Source organism: Arvicola amphibius, chromosome 3 (assembly GCF_903992535.2).
Source record: "Arvicola amphibius chromosome 3, mArvAmp1.2, whole genome shotgun sequence".
NCBI lineage: Eukaryota > Metazoa > Chordata > Mammalia > Rodentia > Cricetidae > Arvicola > Arvicola amphibius.
Window position 1 is genome coordinate 173,494,708 of NC_052049.1, and position 18,121 is coordinate 173,512,828.

Consider the following 18,121-nt stretch of genomic DNA (forward strand, 5'->3'; position numbering starts at 1 on the left):
AGCCATCCTCACAGCTAGTTGGAATTCCAGCCATTTAAAGACTAAGGTAAAGGGCCACGGCCCTGAAACCAGAGCTAGTGAAAGAAAACACCCTGGCTCTGAAACCTGAGACTGTGGGGGGAAAAAAAACACTTTCCCTCTGAACCCAGAACCTAAGAAACACACCCTGAGTATGAAACCAGAGCCAAAGAAGCATACTTTGGCCCTGGAAAAAGAGCCAGTGAAAGAAATAGGTGCTGCCCCCAAAACTGGAGACAAAAAGCTAAAAAATGCCAATGAAAGAAACAGTTTGGCCCTGAAACCAACTCTGCCACCAGCCAACTGAACCAACCAATCCCTGAGCAGGAAACCAACCAAACTGACTCTGAACCCAGAGCCAGTGAAAGAAACATAACCTGAATCTGAAACCCAAACCAGTGAAAGAAACACTTTAGCCAAAAACATACACCCTGACTTTGAAATCAGAGCCAAGGAAACACATTTTTTTTTTTGCCCTAGAACCAGAGACAGTAAAATAAATATGCATTAGCCTTGAAAATAGAGCATAAAGGTTAAAAAGGGCCAGTGAAAGAAACAGTTTGGCCCTGAAACCACAGCCAACTCTACTCCTGACCAACTAGACTAACCAATTCCAAAGCAGGAAAGCTAATCAATCCTTGAGCAGAAAAATTTCTTTCCTGGGAAGACTCTGCCCCTAAGAAGTCCTAAATAAGCCCCTCCTGCCTGTTCAGTTGTGGGCTGTCCTTCACCACTCTGGCAGAGGCAGCCACTCTCTCCTGGACTCCTTCCCAATTAATCATGTTCTTAAAAGAATTTAAGGTAAAGATCTTGGCCGGCATGGGGCGGGGAAAAAAAAACAAAAACAAAAACAAAAACCTTTTCTTTTCTGAGACTTTCCTTTAGGGAGCCTGAGCAAAAAATAAAAATAAAAAATAAAATAAAATAACCAGAAGAAACAGTTACATCTGCTGGGAAACTCCCTTAGGAGTGAAGCAGAAAAACTAACTTTTTGCTAGAGGGGGTTTTTTCTGCAGGGGTTTCCCCTTTAGCAGAGTGAAGCAGAAAAAGCAACATGTTGGGCCTGAGCAGAGATGAGCTGAACAGAGTAGAAGAAATGGATAGCTCTGCTAGGACATTCCCTTAGGGGAACAGAGCAGAGCACAACTGTACTAGCTCTCTCTAGGAGAGGAGCAGGATTGCTATATCCTGTGGGGAGACCATCCCCCACCACACCCCAGCTTCAGGTATCCCCAGACTTTCTGATGAGTCAGGATACCTTTTCCTTCAAAGCTGTCCCTTCCAAGCTCCAGAACTGTCCCTTCCCAGCTCCAGGTATGGCCTGACATCCCAACAAGTCAGGATCCCTTCCCTCTAGAGCTGTAACACTGGCAAAGACACTATCTCAAAAAATAAAATAAAAGGTAGACCTAAGAAACAAACACAAGTTGTTCCAAACAGAGGCACACAGAAAAAAAATGTATTTAACATTTTAAAGGTGTCATTATTCACAGGCTGCACAATCATCAAGTAGTAGTGCTGGCAGATGATAAACAGGCTGAGAAAGAAATCATAAAAGCATCACCCTTCACAATAGCCACAAATAGCATAAAATATCTCGGAGTAACGCTAACCAAACAAGTGGAAGACCTGTATGACAAGAACTTTAAATCTTTGAAAAAGAACAATACTCAAGTTCATATGGAAAAGCAAAAAACACAGGATAGCCAAAACAATCCTGTTCAATAAAGGAACTTCTGGAGGCATCACAATCCCTGACATCAAACTCTACTACAGAGCTACAGTACTGAAAACAGTCTGGTATTATCATAAAAAACAGACAGGAGGACCAATAGAACTGAATCGAAAACCCAGATATCAATCCACACACCTACAAACACCTGATTTTTGACAGAAAATTAGAAAACAACCTACCTCAAGACCTAGCAATACCACTTTTGAATATATACTCAAAGGATGCTCGATCGTACCACAAGTACACATGCTCAACTATGTTCATAGCAGCATTTTCCATCACAGCCAGAACCTGGAAACAACCTAAATGCCTTATTGAGCTCAATAAAAACAATAAAAAAAATTGAAAGAAAACATAATAATAAACATAATCCAGAAAAAAAAGTAGTAGTGCTGGAAGCAAGGCAAAGGGGTTGTAAAGTCTACAAATAATAAGCACAAATAAAAAGCATGTAACATCACTAATTATTGCTTTCCTTTTTTTCTGGAGACCAGGTTTTTCTGTAGCTCTAGAGCCTGTTCTGGAACCAGGCTGGCCCTGAACTCACAGAGATTCACTTGTCTCTGCCTCCCAAGTGCTGGGATTAAAGGCATGTGCCACTACCACCCAGCTGCCTCCATTAATATTTAAGATTGCACATTTTTCCAAGTTCTAATTTTGTCAAAATTTAATCAAATCCTTAAATATAGAAGCTATTCTTATAAAGAATTCTTGAGGAAAAAAAACCTGTAGTATTGCAAGTTTAGAAATACATAGGGATATTTGAGAAGTGGTTCTCAATTAAAGACAATTTGGCCCCATAACATATGTAATTGTACATAGTTTCTGTCCCACCTGGTCTTACAGCCATTCAGTCCCAAAGAAACACACAGAGGCTTATATTAATTATAAACTGCTTGGCATACGAGTTCAGGCTTATGATTAACAAGCTCTTACAACTTAAATTATTTCAAGACTGCTGGCTGAGATGATCCAGCCAAAAGAATATGCTAGTCAGGACTTAACCATAATCCTAAATTTTCTTTGGGTCCCCATAAGAACACCAGCACCCCCAATCGACAAAACTACACCCACATTCCCAAAAAATTGATTATGAATATTTGTTTTTGTTTAGTGTTGGTTACAAGTTGTTATGGACAATAGTCAGGAAAAAGGCTAAACAAAGGAGATTAGATTCAGGGTCTTGTTTTGAAAACAAAAAAAAAAGAAAACTGCTATGGGATAATGCTCTTGTAACTGTAAAGATTTGTCACTCACACTGGTTTAATAAAACACTGATTTGCCAGTAGCCAGGAAGAAGTATAGGTGGTGCAACCAGACAAAGAGAATTGTAGGAAGAGAAAAGGCAGAGATGGAGTCACTAGCCAGACAGAAAAGGAAGATGAAATGCCTACTGAGAAAAGGTATCAAGCCACATGGCTATATATAGACAAGAATTATCAGCTAATTTAAGTTGTAAGAGCTAGTTAATAATAAGCCTGAGCTAACAGGTCAAACAGGGACTGAACAGCTGTAGAACCAAATGGGACAGAAACTCCCAGCTCCAGGTAATGTCTTGCATTCTTTTTCAGTCTTTCAACATGGGGAGAAACAGACAGGGTGGAGGTAATAAGGCTTCTTAAGGAGAAAGGTCATATGTGATGCTAAATATCTCATATTGCACAAGATGGGTTTCTTACAGCAAATAACTGACGAGACCAAAATGTTATACAACAACAATGAAAAAGCCTAGCAATGCTGAATTAAAATTTGAAGGTACTGTTTTTCCTCTAATAATTACCTTAAAATGTAGTAAAATATGAGTCCACTGGCAAACTAATGCCTACCAATAATTTTTTAAACTTCTTTATTGAATCTTTGGGGGTTCACATCATAAACCCCAGTTCTGTTCACCTAGTGGTCTCCCATGGCCCCCCCACTCCCATTAGGCCTCCCATGAAAGAAAACAAAACAAGGTAAGCAAGGAGACAAAAGAAAAATAAAATAAAATAAACCAAAACAGAACCACTCCAGGAGCAGAAAAATTTCTGCTTCTCCTTCTTTCCTGCCTCTACATCACTTTATCTGTCCTGGTGGAATAGGGGGCTTCAGTGTGTCGTATAGTATACCCCTTTGTCCCATCAGCTTGACTAGCAACTTTTTACTTCAAAGTGTAACTGGTCTGGTTCAATGCCTCTGGTTTTTGGTACACCATCCTCATTGGGTCCTGCCCAGAGCTCCTCTGGGATCTCCTGTGGCCATCCTGAGTATCATTCCACAGGATGAGTCACTTCAAGAGCTTCAGAAGGTCCCAGATGGAGTAGATGCTAGAGTGGGTCAACCCAAGGCCCAGTTACAGGCCTGGGTGTTAGCCAGACAGGTCAGATCAAGCCACTGGAGTCACCTGCCTTGTGTGCTGAGGAAGAGTCAGTTCCCCTACATACATGCATGCCCTCAGGGTAGGGTCATCCTTGCCTGTGCTGAGGGGTGGGAGTCCTCTTCTCCTGGTAGTGGCCAGCAAGAAGCAAAGTCAGTTTTCCCAGAGCAGTGAAGGGCAGGGCCAGGTCAGCATAAACCTTTGATTTTTAAATAAATTTTAATGAAGATAATAATATAATAATGCTGACACTTTTTCAATATAAGAAAAGCATAATACTTCTAATATTAAGCTACCAAAAGGTAAGAAATGTGAACAAAGCCGGACAGTGGTGGCACACACCTTTAATCCCAGCACTTAGGAGGCAGAGGCAGGTGGATCTCTATGAGTTCAAGGCCAGCCGCCTAGTCTAAAAGAGCTAGTTCCAGGACAGGCTCCAAAACTAAAGAGAAACCCTGCCTCAAAAAAACAAAAAGAAAAAGAAATGTAAACAATATTAATTATGAAAGAGTAAGCAGGAATAGGGATATAGCTCAGGAGTTGGGCACTTATCTAGCATGTACAATAATGCCCTGGCATTCAAATCCCAGTACCATATCCCAACCCACATCTGTTAGAAGACTTCTAACCCATCAGAGGCCAGGTCAGCGCCCTGAAAACCAGGTAAGCTGACACCTCACCCTACACCTCCCTGCCTGTACCTGCACAGCATGATACCAACCATCTCTCTTCTCCTCCTTACCATACCCTGGCCCACACCTCTGGTCAAAACCTCCTACCCTACCACAGACCAGGCCAGCATCCTGAACCCCAAAGGAACCCTGGCCAGATCAGAGACCATGCACACTGCCAAAACTCCAGCACCCAACTTGTGCAGCAATCCTCTTGCTGGAACAGAGGCCATCTAGGTCATGAGAAATCAAGACCTAATGTGGGCAGCGACCCTCTATTCAACCACCGGTCACTCCAACCAAAGGACCAGAGAGGAAATAGAAACCAAGCAACAAAGCATCCATCCAACAAAGACAAACCCAGAAAACAGCACCTAGACCTATATCACTCCAAATTCAGATGCCTAAATGTCAGTGTAAAAACATAATCAACAGAAGCCAGAGTCCAGCCATCCCACTACAGCAAGCCCTAAATATTCTAACACAGTTGAAGCACAAGAAAACAACCTTAAACCCAAATTTAGAAGATGATAGAGGTCCTTGAAAAAGAAATGAATAAATCCCTTAGAGTTATGAAGGAAAAGATAATCAAAACATTGGAGAAAAATAGGAGCTCACCAACTCCAGCCAAGCTAGGAAGGAACAAGCGTAGGACTTGTGTAGAATGTGGTTGACAATTGCATGACTGAGGGACCACTGGCAGTAGCACCAGGATTTATCCCTACTGCATGTACCAGCATTCTGAGATCCTATTCTCTTAGGAGGTATACTTTGCTTAACCTAGATATAGTAGGGAGGGCCTTGGACCTTCCACAAGACAATGTGACTTACCCTCTCTGAGGATTGGATAGGAATGGGATAGGAGGCTTCGTGGAGGGAATGGGAGGAGGAGAGGGAGTGGGAACTTGGATTGGTATTTTTTTAAAAAAATCTAATAAATTAAAAATAAAAAGAATGTCAAGAAAGTCAAGAAAAAAAACAGTTCAAAGCCTGAAAATGGCCGGGCGGTGGTGGCGCACGCCTTTAATCCCAGCACTCGGGAGGCAGAGGCAGGCGGATCTCTGTGAGTTCGAGGCCAGCCTGGTCTACAAGAGCTAGTTCCAGGCCAGGCTCTAAAAAAGCTGCAGAGAAACCCTGTCTCGAAAAACCAAAAAAAAAAAAAAAAAAAAAAAAAAAAGCCTGAAAACACAAACTGGCCGGGCAGTGTGGTACACACCTTTAATCCCAGCACTCAAGAGGCAGAGGCAGGCGGATCTCTGTGAGTTCAAAGCCAGCCTGATCTACAAGAGCTAGTTCCAGAGTAGGTACCAAAGGAAATCTTGTCTCAAAACAACAAACAAAAAAGGAAAAGAAATCACAAACTGAAGGAATTCTAGATATGTATAACCTAGGTAAGAGAATAGGAACTACAGACCAAGCAGAATACAAGGGATGGAAGAGAGAATCTCAGGCATCAAAGACATGATAGAAGAAACAGATACTTTGGTCAATAAAAATGTTAAATCTAAAAGATACCTGACACAACACATCTAGGAAATCTGGGAAACTACAAAAAGATCAAACCTAAGAATACTAGAAATAGAAGAAGGTTCCAGGTTCAAAAGATCAGAAAATAATTTTTAACAAAATCATAAAAGAAATTTTTCCTAACGTGAAGGAGATGCCTATAAAGGTACAATAAGCTTACTGAACACCAAATAGATTTCAGCAGAAAATGAAGTCCCATCACCATGTAATACTCAAAACACTAAACACACAGAACAAAAAAGAGGATATTAAAAGCTGCAAGGGGAAATGAGAAAGTAACATATAAAGGTAGACCTATTAGAATTACACTTGACTTCTCAATGGAGACTCTAAAAGCCAGAAGGACCTGTACATATATGCTGCAGACTCTAAGCAATCACAAATGACAGTTCAGACTACTATACCCAGCAAAACTTTCAATCACCAGAGATGGAGAAAACAAGAAATACCATGATAAATTTGAATTCGAACAATATCTATCCACAAATCCAGCCCTACAAAAGGTAACAGAAGGAAAACTACAACCCACGTGATGTGGGAAATCCTTCTGAATATGTGTTGCTTTTATTGGTTAATAAATAAAGAAGCGAGCCGGGCAGTGGTGGCACACGACTTTAATCCCAGCACTCGGGAGGCAGAGGCAGGCGGATCTCTGAGTTCGAGGCCAGCCTGGTCTACAAGAGCTAGTTCCAGGACAGGCTCTAGAAACTACAGGAAACCCTGTCTCGAAAAACCAAAATAAAGGAAGGAAGGAAGGAAGGAAGGAAGGAAGGAAGGAAGGAAGGAAGGAAGGAAGGAAGGAAGGAAGGAAGGAAAGAGAAAGAAAGAAAGAAAGAAAGAAAGAAGGAAGGAAGGAAGGAAGGAAGGAAGGAAGGAAGGAAGGAAGGAAGCTCCTTGGGCTTATCACAGGGTAGAATAGAGCTAGGTGGGAAAACTAAGCTGAATGCTGGGAGAAAGAAAGCAGAGTAAGAGAGAGGCCATGGAACTCCCACAGGAGACAGACACGGGATGCCAGATGAAAATTTACCAGTGAGCCACAGCCACGTGGCAATACACAGATTAATAAAAATGGGTTAATTTAAGATATAACTAGTAATATGCCTAAGTGATGGGCCAAGGAGTGTTTTAATTAATACAGACTTCTGTGTGATTACTTTGGGAGTCTGGATGGCCGGGAAAAAAATGAACAGCCTCCGACTACACCCAGGGAAGTTAACTAACACCCATGAAAACACAGGCAATAAGTAATCTCACTCCAGCATAACCCAAAGAAGGAAACACATACACCACCAACACCAATACCACCTACAAAAAAAATACCAGGAAGTAATATTTTTGGTCATTGATATCTCTCAATATCAATAGATTCAGGTCCCCAATAAAAAACACAGATTAACAGAATGGATGCAAAAACAAGACCTATCCTTCTTCTACATACAAGAAACACATCTCAACATCAAAGATAGACATTACCTCAAACTAAAAGGTTGGAAAAGGATTTTCCAAGCATATGCCCCAAGAAGCAAGTTGGTGTAACTACTATAATATCTAACAAAATAGACTTCAAACCAAAATTAATCAAATGAGATAGGGAAGGACATTTCATACTCATCAAAGGAAAATTCCTTAACCATCAGGGAAATAGAAATTAAAACAACTTTGAGACTCCATTTTATATCTGTCAGAATGGCTAAGATCAAAAACAGGAATGACAGACTCATGCTAGAGAGAAAAATACTCCTCCATCACTGGTGGGAGTGTAAACTTGTATAGTCACTTTGGATAACAATATGGTAGTTTCTCAGAAAACTGGGAATCAATATACCTCAAGACCCAGCTATCACACTCCTGGGCACACACCCAAAAGACACTATATCCTGTCACAAGGATACTTGCTCAACTACGTTCATAGCTACTTTATCCATATTAGCCAGAAACTAGAAACAATCTAGAAGTCTTTTAACTGAAGAATGGACAAAGAAACTGTGGTACATTTTACATTTTACTCAGCTGTTAATATGACAATGAAATTTGCAGGCAAATAAATAGAACTTGAAAAAAACCATCCTAAGTGAAGTAGCCCCAACCAAGAAAGACAAAAATGGTATGTACTCACTAATAAGTAGAAATTAACTATAAAGTAAAAGATAATCATGATAAAATCCACAGACCCAGAGAAGGTAAGCAACAAGCAGGGCTTGAAGATGTGGGGGTGGGGTGGAGAGCAAGGATTTCCCTGAGAAGTGGAAATAAAATGAATTTTGAGGGTAGACTAGGGTAGGTGGGAATGGGAACAGGAGGATCAAGTTAAGGGGTGGATAGAGAAGGAAGAGTACTGGAAGAGATGACTACAAAATGGGGGCATTTCAGGATGAGGTAGGAACCTAGTGCAATACAAATGCCCAGGAATCTACAAGGGTAATTCTAGCTAAGACTCCTAGTAATAGGGGATATGTAGCCTAAACCGGCCATCTCCTATAACCAGGCAAGACTGCCAGTGGAGGGACTGGGACACTAACCCAGCCATATAACATTTGACCTACAATTTGTCCTTCCTACAAAATGTGCTAGGCTAAAAGTGGCACAAAAGTTGTGGGAGTGGCCAACCAATGACCAGTACAGACTGGAACCCATGCCACAAGAAGGAGCCCACTCTGACACCACCTGAAGTGCCAGGACCCAGAGGATGGATAGCCCAGAGATCTAGAATAGAACCAAACATGACTGTCAAAAAAAAGTCAATGTAATGATGTCTAATGATGATCTGCTATACTCATAGATTGGTGCCTAGCCTGTCATCAGAGAGGCTTCACCCAGGAACTGAGAGAAATAGCTGATACAGATACCCACAGCCAAACATTAGGCATCGCTCAGGCAATCCTTCGGAAGATGAAGAAGGACTGTAGGAATCAGAGGATCAAGGACTGATGTGGGAGGGTCTTCTGTTTTGTGTTGATTTCATTGGTTAATAAAGAAACTGCCTTGGCCATTTTATAGGCCAGCCCTTAAGTGGGTGGAATAGACAGAAGAGAATGCTGGGAGGAAGAGGGAAGTGAGGCAATCGCCATGCCTCTCCTCTCTGGGTCAGACACCATGGAGCCAGTCACCATGAATCTTTCCCGGTAAGCCACCACTTAGTGGTGCTACACAGATTATTAGAAATGGGTTAAGCAAGATGTGAGAGTTAGCCAGTAAGAGGCTGAAACTAATGAGCCAGGCAGTGTTTAAATGAATACAATTTGTGTGTTGTTATTTTGGGTGTAAAGCTAGCCATGCAGGAGCCGGGCAGGACAAATAGCAGGCCTGCTCGCCTCATCACTACAAATGGCGTTGGGTAAAGCTAGCCGGTGGCCTGGAGCTGGGCTGCGGGAAGAGGTCTGCCATTCCATCAACAAAGGACATCGCATGAAAACTCACCGAATCAACTAACCTGGACTCACAGGGGCTCACAGAGACAAACTGGCAACCTGGGAGTCTGCATGAGACTGACATAGGCCCTCTGCATATATGTGACAGTTGTGTAGCTTGGTCCTCTTGTGGGACTCATAATGGTGGAAACAGGGCTTGTCTCTGATTTCTTGTGGATTTTGGAAAGCTTATTCCTCATATTGGATTTGCCTTGCCTAGCCTTTATACAAGGGGAGGTGCCTAGTCTTACTATAACTTGATATGCCATGTTTGGTTAATATCCCTGAGAGGATTAACCTTTTCTGAATAAAAACATAGGAAAAAAGGGAAGTGAAGAGGGGAAGTTGTATAGAGGGACTGGGAGGAGAGAAGGGAGGGGAAACTGTGGTCAGGATATAACAGCAACAGTAATAATAATAACAACAACAACAAACATTAGTAATGTTCCTAATTATAACTGCTAACTAAAATATATCTTAATAAGCTAACATTATAGACTGAACACGTAAAATCTAATATATAACATCAGTATTTAAGTTTACATTTAAATTAAATTTTTAATAGCAACCAAAAATGCTTAGGTAAGCATTATTTTCATCTTCCCATTTTGCATCTTAGCAATAAATTCATCTAACTAGACATGTGGTTCCACAGCACTAAAACTATAAATACATCAATTTAGTTTTTGTCAAATCATGAAGATAAATGACTTAAAAGTATGAACAGGCTTCTTCAAAATAAGCATATAGCTATAACCACATTTGCATTTTCTGTGATTTTTTTTGAAAAATCATTTTAATACTGCCTGAGCCTTAGAATATTCTTATACAATTCTGCAAAAAGATAACTGTAACTACTATAAAGAATTAAAGATGGACTAGAAAACAGTTGCTATGACTGTTAATAATATACTAGGCAAATCCTACACATTGAGGAACACAATGATAAATTCTCTATTACCTTCACATTAGGCTTCTTTGTTGAAACTCCTCTGTACCAACCTAAAAAGATATTAAAATAATGTTATTGTCATTCTATAAGAGCTATAATATAGTAATTTTAGAAAAGGCAGATGAAAGTGAAATTTTCATTACTATGCTTTCATTAGGATCTACAATGAAATGCTAGAAACATTTACACTGAAAGAACAGGTTTTTATTTTTATTCGGTTTTGTTTCTATGGCAGGTAAGAAATACAGTGCAGACTGTTTCCTGATTCATTCATTCTCTCATGCAGCATATACTGTATTATTCACTTGTGTGTTGGTGGTTGTTGTTTCTGTTCAGTCACTAGAGTCAGTATTACTACTAGTTCAGAGATCACTTTCTTTCCTTTCAGCATTCATATGCAGCAATATGAACAGAAGGTTCAATTACACAACAGAAGTAGAATTTTCAAGCAAGGGAAATTTTATAGCCATCCTTTCTTAATTCTATTATTTTCAGAGTTTTGCTAAAGTTCACTTGCATTTGATAGGAAACAGCATGTAAAATATAAACCAAGAAAAGTACTTACAAAAGGAAAATAAAAGTGGAAAGTATAAATAACAGCCAATATTATCTGAGAACTTTTGTTATTAATTTTACATATTGCAATTGAGGGCAATTTCCATGTACTAATCTTCATATCTCATGACAGTGCTATGAAAGGGGGAAACCTAATTTTCTCACATGAAAACAACGGATTACAAAAGAAGAGAAATTCGGCTTTTTTCAGTAACAACAGCTCAGACAATAAATATCAATAACTAGTTTCACAAACTGAGTCTCAATTTCTTCATTGATCATTTTAGATAATCTTCAGCACTTGGGAAACAGAGGCAGGCATATCTCAGTTCCAGGACATCCAAGACTACACAAAGAAACCCTGTTTCAAAAAACCTTAAAAAAAATAATAATCTTACTATACCTAAGATAAATATATTAAGACGTCACATGGCAGAATGAGTCTTTGAAAACCTTGAGGATAAATAAATAAATAAATAAATCCATGAGAATGCTCTAAAGCTACAGTATTCAAAGCTGTGGGGTACTGGGAAAAATAGGCAAACAATCTACTAAACAAAAGATAAAATCCATAAACAGACCCACACAAACTTCAACTGACCCTTGACAAAGAAGCAATGGCAATACAATAGGAAAAAGATGTGTTTTTCACAAATGGTACAAAAACAACTGGTATCAACTTGGAAAATAAATATATACATACACACTCAGCCCAGTCCCCAACTCGGGCAGTGACCCCCCCTCCTCCACCAGAGGCCAACCCAGTTGTCAGAGGTCCAGGTAGACCATTGATCAGCAGACCTCCCCCACTCTCTCAGTGCCCCTCCCTACCCTATTCCCAATCCATCCTCCCCTCTTTGTCACTAATTCCCAGGCCCCAATTCAGGCAGAGACCCCCTACTCAACCAGAGGCCACACCAGCCACCAAAAGCCCAGGTAGGCCATCCACCCACAAACTCCCTACTCTCTTGGTATCCCCCACCTTATCCCCAATCCTCCCACTCCTTGTTGCTATGTCCCAGATCCCAACTCAGGCAGAGAGCTCCTGATTGACCAGAGCCCACACTTGCCAGAAGACCAGAGAAGATACAGAAAATAAGGAATAAAACACCCATCCAACAAAGACAAACCCAGAAATCAGCAACTAGACCTATAATCACTCAAAATCCAGATGCCTAAACGTCAGTGTAAGAACACAATCAACAATAGCAAAGGCATTAGTCAACACCAGAGTCCAGCCATCCCACTACAGCAAGTCCTGAATATTCCAACACAGCTGAAGCACAAGAAAACAACCTTAAAGACCACCTTTATGTAGATGACAGAGGTTCTTAAAGAGAAAATTTTAAATTCCCTTAAAGAAATTGAGGAAAAGACAATCAAAAAATTAGAGGAAATCAATAAATCCCTTAAAGAATGCAAAGAATAAACAAAAAGTTGAAGGAAATGAATAAAACTGTTCAAGACCTGAAAACCAAAATAGAGGCAATAAAGAAAACAAAAACTGAAGGAATTCTGGGAATGAAAATCTAGGCAAGAGAACAGGAATTACAGATGTTGGGGCAGCTGGCCCAATCCCTGCGTTCAGGGGTGTGGCTGCCCCAGGGGAGAGGGGTACCTTTAAAAAGAACCGGGTGGGAGAGAGACGCCCTGTTTTTTCCCCCCCGCTTGACCCTTTGCTTCGCTGGAGCCTTGGCTTTGTAAGTGTCCCTCTTCCTCCTTTTATTAAAACTGATTTATTCCAAAAGGACTATTTTTGGTTATTTCAAATCTCCCGCATCATACAGAGGCAAGTTTCACCAACAGAATATAAGAGATAGAAGAGAATCTCAGGTGCTGAAGACACAATAGAAGAAATGCATACATCAGTCAAAGAAAATGTTCAATCTAAAACACTCCTGTTACAAAACATCCAGAAAGTCTAGGATACTATGAAGAGACCAAATCTAAGGATAACAGGAATAGAAGAAGTGTCCCAGCACAAGGACCAAGAAAATATTTTAACCTAAAGAAGGTGATACCTATAAAGGTACATGCAACTTACAGAACATCAAATAAATTGGACCAGAAAAGAAATCCCCCTCGCTACATAACAATCAAAACATTTAACATAAAGAACAAAGAAAGAATATTAAAAGTTGCAAAGGGAAAAGAGCATATAATGTATAAAGGCAAACACGGCTCTGGTAGGCCTTGACCTTTCCCCATTCCCTCTGCCTTGCTAAACTCTAGTAGGTTACATTCCTAAAGGTGGTCACTAAGGTCTATACCCTTATTTGGTCACTTCCTACCCCTAAGGCTGACTACCAAGGTCCAACTTTCAAAATATTGAAGTCCAGCAATTAAAAGCCCCCATTTTGGTCACCCTAATTAACCTGTCCAATTAAATACCTCATCCTGACAAAGGGTTTCCCCATTTATCTTTATAAACTTATTAGTATTCATGAAAAATAATTGGAATCACATTCTGGGAGAGACATTGGTACTCCATGCTTCTTGACATCACATTACTGACAATAACTAAGATGAGGAAGCAACTTAAACATCCATCCAAATGACTTCATGCAAAAAAATATGGTAAACACATATAATGGAAGATTATCCTTTAAAAAAAAAACTCTTGATTGTAAAGCAATACAGATTAATTTTATGAGTAATACACTATGCAAAAATAAGTCAGTCACAGAATGACAAATGTTCCATGGTTCTGTTTATATGAGATTCAAAACAGCCAAACTCATAAAAGTAAAAATTAGAAGGGTAGGTATCAAGACAGAGTGGAAAAGGAAGTTGAAGAATTGCTAGTTAACAAGTGTGGTGGTTTAAACATCCCCCATAGGCTTATGTATTTGAACACCTGGTCCACAGTTGTTGGTGGTATTTAGGGAGGTAGTATAGCTTTAATGAAGGAAATATATCACTGTCTCCTCTCTATCCAGAGGCACTCATTTGTCCTTTGAGGGCAAATATCCCTTCCCCCTCCCTTGATCCTTTTCCCTTTTCCCTCATCCTCTATCTCCTGTCTTTGTCTCTTGTTCCCTGCTCTCTGTCCCTCTGGGACAAATAAATCTCCTTTGTGCTGAGAACTTGGTCTTGGGGTGTTTTGTGCCGATACTGTTCCTTTCATTGATTCCATGACTCATATTTGACCTACAGGATTACCCCTAGCCCAGTTCTTACACATTCAGACCTTCAGGCATTGGCTTTATCTTTCCAGTAATGGCTAATCAGCACGTTTTCCCCTGAACTCCTACATTCCTATACTCCTGATTAGCATATTCAATTATGCTAATCAATAATGCCAAGTCTGCTGTGGTTCACAAGCTTTCCTTTAACTTTTGGTGACTGTATCACTGGAATTCAGAGCATCCCCCTCCAAAAAAAAAAAAAAAAAAAAAAAAAAAAAAAAAAAAAAAAAACCTGCCTACAGTCCTGGATTTCTCCTCAGATAACTGTGTCCTTTCTCTTGATGACAAGTCTGGGTAACAACCCTTCCTTCCTAAAGAAACTCCTTATAGGCCTGTGGAGATTCATGCAAACACCCTGACTCTAGACCAACACTCACCAGCCTCTACTGATGATGGGAATAGCTTCTTCTACCCAGAAAACTTACACCCAATATTAATGGTAGACTTCAGCACCCAACAATAATTCTGGTAACTGAATGTATATCTGCTTTCTCTTTTGTCTGCTCCAAGCATGCTATATAACTCCTACATGCTCTGAACTTTCCTACAGTCCACCATTTCATGTCCTATTTAAGCCTCCACATACTACAGAAATATTGACTGCCCAGTACTCTATGCCCACCAGCAATGTACCTGCACCCTGGCGCAGTTCAGAGTCACAACAGCAAAATAGCAAGAAATTGGAAAAAACCTGGATGTCCCTCAACCAAAGAACGGATAAAGAAAATGTAGCACATTTACACAATGAAATATTACTCAGTAGTTTAAAAAATGGCATCATGAGCCGGGCGGTGGTGGCTCATGCCTTTAATCCCAGCACTCGGGAGGCAGAGGCAGGCGGATCTCTGAGTTCGAGGCCAGCCTGGTCTATAAGAGCTAGTTCCAAGACAGGCTCTATAAACTACAGGGAAACCCTGTCTCGAAAAAACAAAACAAAAAAAAAAAAAAAAAAAAAAAAAAAGGGCATCATGAAATTTTACAGGCAAATGGATGGAACTAGAAAAAAAAAATCATCCTGAGTGAAGTAACCCAGACCCAGAAAGACAAACATGATATGTACTCACTAAATGATAATCATGCTACAATCCATAGACCCAGAGAGGCTAAGTAACGAGGAGGGCTCTAGAGAGGACACATGAATCTCCCTTGGAAGGAGAAATAGGTCAGATTTTGTGGGTAGACCAGGGGAGGGACCAGGTATTGGAGAATGGATGGAGGGAGAGAGTACAGGGAGAGAGGACTGGAACTGGAGGACATATGCAGGGCAATGGAAACTCCCTGGAATCTATGAGAATGAGCCTAGTAAGGATTCCTAGTAATAGAAGATATGGAGCCTGAACCATTCATCTTCTGTAACCAGGTGATGTAGGTGTGTCTTCTATCTATCTGATGATTTCATTGGTTAATTAATAAAGAAACTGCTTGGCCTGATAGGTCAGAACATAGGTGGGTAGAGTAGACAGAACAGGATGCTGGGAGTGTGGCAGATGCCTCGGGCAATCGTCATGCCTCTCCTCAGATGCAATGGAGCCAGCCGCCAGGTCAGACATGCTGAATCTTTCCCGGTAAGACACCACTCGTGGTCTTACACAGATTATTAGATATGGGTTAGTCAAGATGTGAGTAAGAGGCTAAACTAATAGGCCAGGCAGTGTTTAAATGAATACAATTTGTGTGTTGTTATTTCCGGGGCTAAGCTAGCTATGTGAGAGCCGGGCGGGATGAAAAGCCGGCCTGCTCGCCTCCTCACTACAACCATGCAAGGCTTTCTAGTGGAGGAACTAGGACTCCAACCCAGCCACAAAACCTTTGACCTACAAGATGTGGTAAGGCAATGGTGACACAGAACTTGTGGGAGTGGCCAACCAATGACTAGTATAATTTGAGGGCCATGTCAACCAATGACAGGTCTAATTTCAGGGCCACAACACAAAAGGCAGTCCATGCCCAGCACTGCCTGCATGACCAACAACCAGAGACTAGATAGCCCAGAGACCTAGGATAGAAGCAAACACAACTGACAAAAAAATAAATTTTAAAATAAATAAATAAGATCAATGAAATGATTCCTAATGATATTCAGCTATACTCGCTGATCAGTGCCTAGTTCAGACATAAGAAAAGCTACTTCTGGCAGCTGATGGGAGCAGATGCCGAGATCCACAGCCACACACCAGGCAGAGAGTGAGCCCAGGTTGGAGGTCTCCATCAGGCCCCTCCCCTCAGAACAATGGAAAGGCCACAGATTCAAACAAGCAGGGCTCATGGAAGCTCAGAGAGACTGAAGTGGCAATTAAGGAACCTGCATGGTTCCATATATATATTAGGGTTGTTAGTTTGGTGTTTTGAGGGGATTCCTGACAGTGGACTCGGGTGTCTCTGGTTCTTTTGCCTGCTCTCCTTTTCCTCCTAACTGCTTGCCTTGCCCAGCCTCAATGTGAGCGTTTATGCCTAGTCTTGCTGTATCTTATTGTGCCACGTTTGGTTGATGTCCCTGGGAGGTTTGCTCTTTTCTGGGGAGAGACAAGAATGGGGTGAATCTGCAGGAGACTGGAAGTGGGGAGTGGGTAGGAAGAAGGGGAGAAAGCAGAAATTACATTCAGGATGTACTGTACAAAAGAATAAATTATAAGTATATATGGATACACACACACACATGAGAGAAAGAGATTTACCCTCACAAGAATTAACTCAGCTGGATCATACATCTAAATATAAAGTGCTAACTATAAACTTTCAGACGACACCACAGGAGAAAATTCCAGTAATATTAGGTATGGTGATGATTTTTAGATGCAAAACCAAAAACATGATTCATGAAATAATAAGTGAACTACATAAAAATCTAAAGTTTCTGCCCTATGAAAGATAATGACAAGAAAGTAATATGGGCCACTGAGTAGGAGGAAATCTTCACAATGATAAAATATCTGATAAAATACCATTACCTCAATTATATATAAAGAATACATACAACTCAACATGAAGAAAATAAACAGCCAACCAGGTATGGGAAAAGAAAGAGGGGGAGAAGGGGAGGGAGGAAGAAGAAATGACAGTAGCAGAATAAAGGTGAAGAGAGGAAATCAAATTTAAAGATAGGTAAAAAGAAAGGTAAACATCTTACCAAATAAGATGATAAATGGTAAAATAAAAAGACAATCATCATCAACTGATTAAGGAGATGCAAATTAAAACAATAGGATACAACTAAACACAGAATCACCTAAAACTGGAATGCTGGTAACACAAAATACTAGGAAGAACATAGTGTTTGTTCATTTATTTATACTACATGAGGAAAACATAAAATACCATGTCCCCTTGCAGTCAACCCTTTTCCCAAACCTTCTTTCCCCAAAGCCCTGGAAAGTACCAATCTAAGTAGCTTCAAAAAAAGTATTATCAGCTGGGAAAGGGGAGGCAAACCTTGGGAGACAGTTAGAGGCCAACCTGGTTTACACAAAGAAACTCTGTCTTAAAAAGCATTAAAGGGGAAAAAAAGAATATTATCATCTTCCCAGATTTGACCTCTGTGAGGATCATAAACATCATACTCATTGAACTTCGGTTATTATATTTTTATTTATTAGCATGAATTAACTAAAATACTACTGAGGCAGAGTGTACTATTTCCATATATATATATATATATATATATATATATATATATGGTGTGCAGTGATAAAATCTAACCTTTTTCCTCAATTTT

At 40.3% G+C, this 18,121-nt stretch overlaps 1 protein-coding gene across 1 annotated transcript in view; it reads right to left on the bottom strand.

Annotated features, from left to right (window-relative positions):
* Dock3 (dedicator of cytokinesis 3) overlaps positions 1 to 18,121 on the bottom strand; it is a 337,144-nt gene that overhangs the window by 295,699 nt on the left and 23,324 nt on the right. The window contains exon 3 of the mRNA XM_038322276.1: positions 10,676 to 10,716. Coding sequence (XP_038178204.1) covers positions 10,676 to 10,716 — 41 coding nt within the window. The remainder of the gene's footprint in view (positions 1 to 10,675; positions 10,717 to 18,121) is intronic.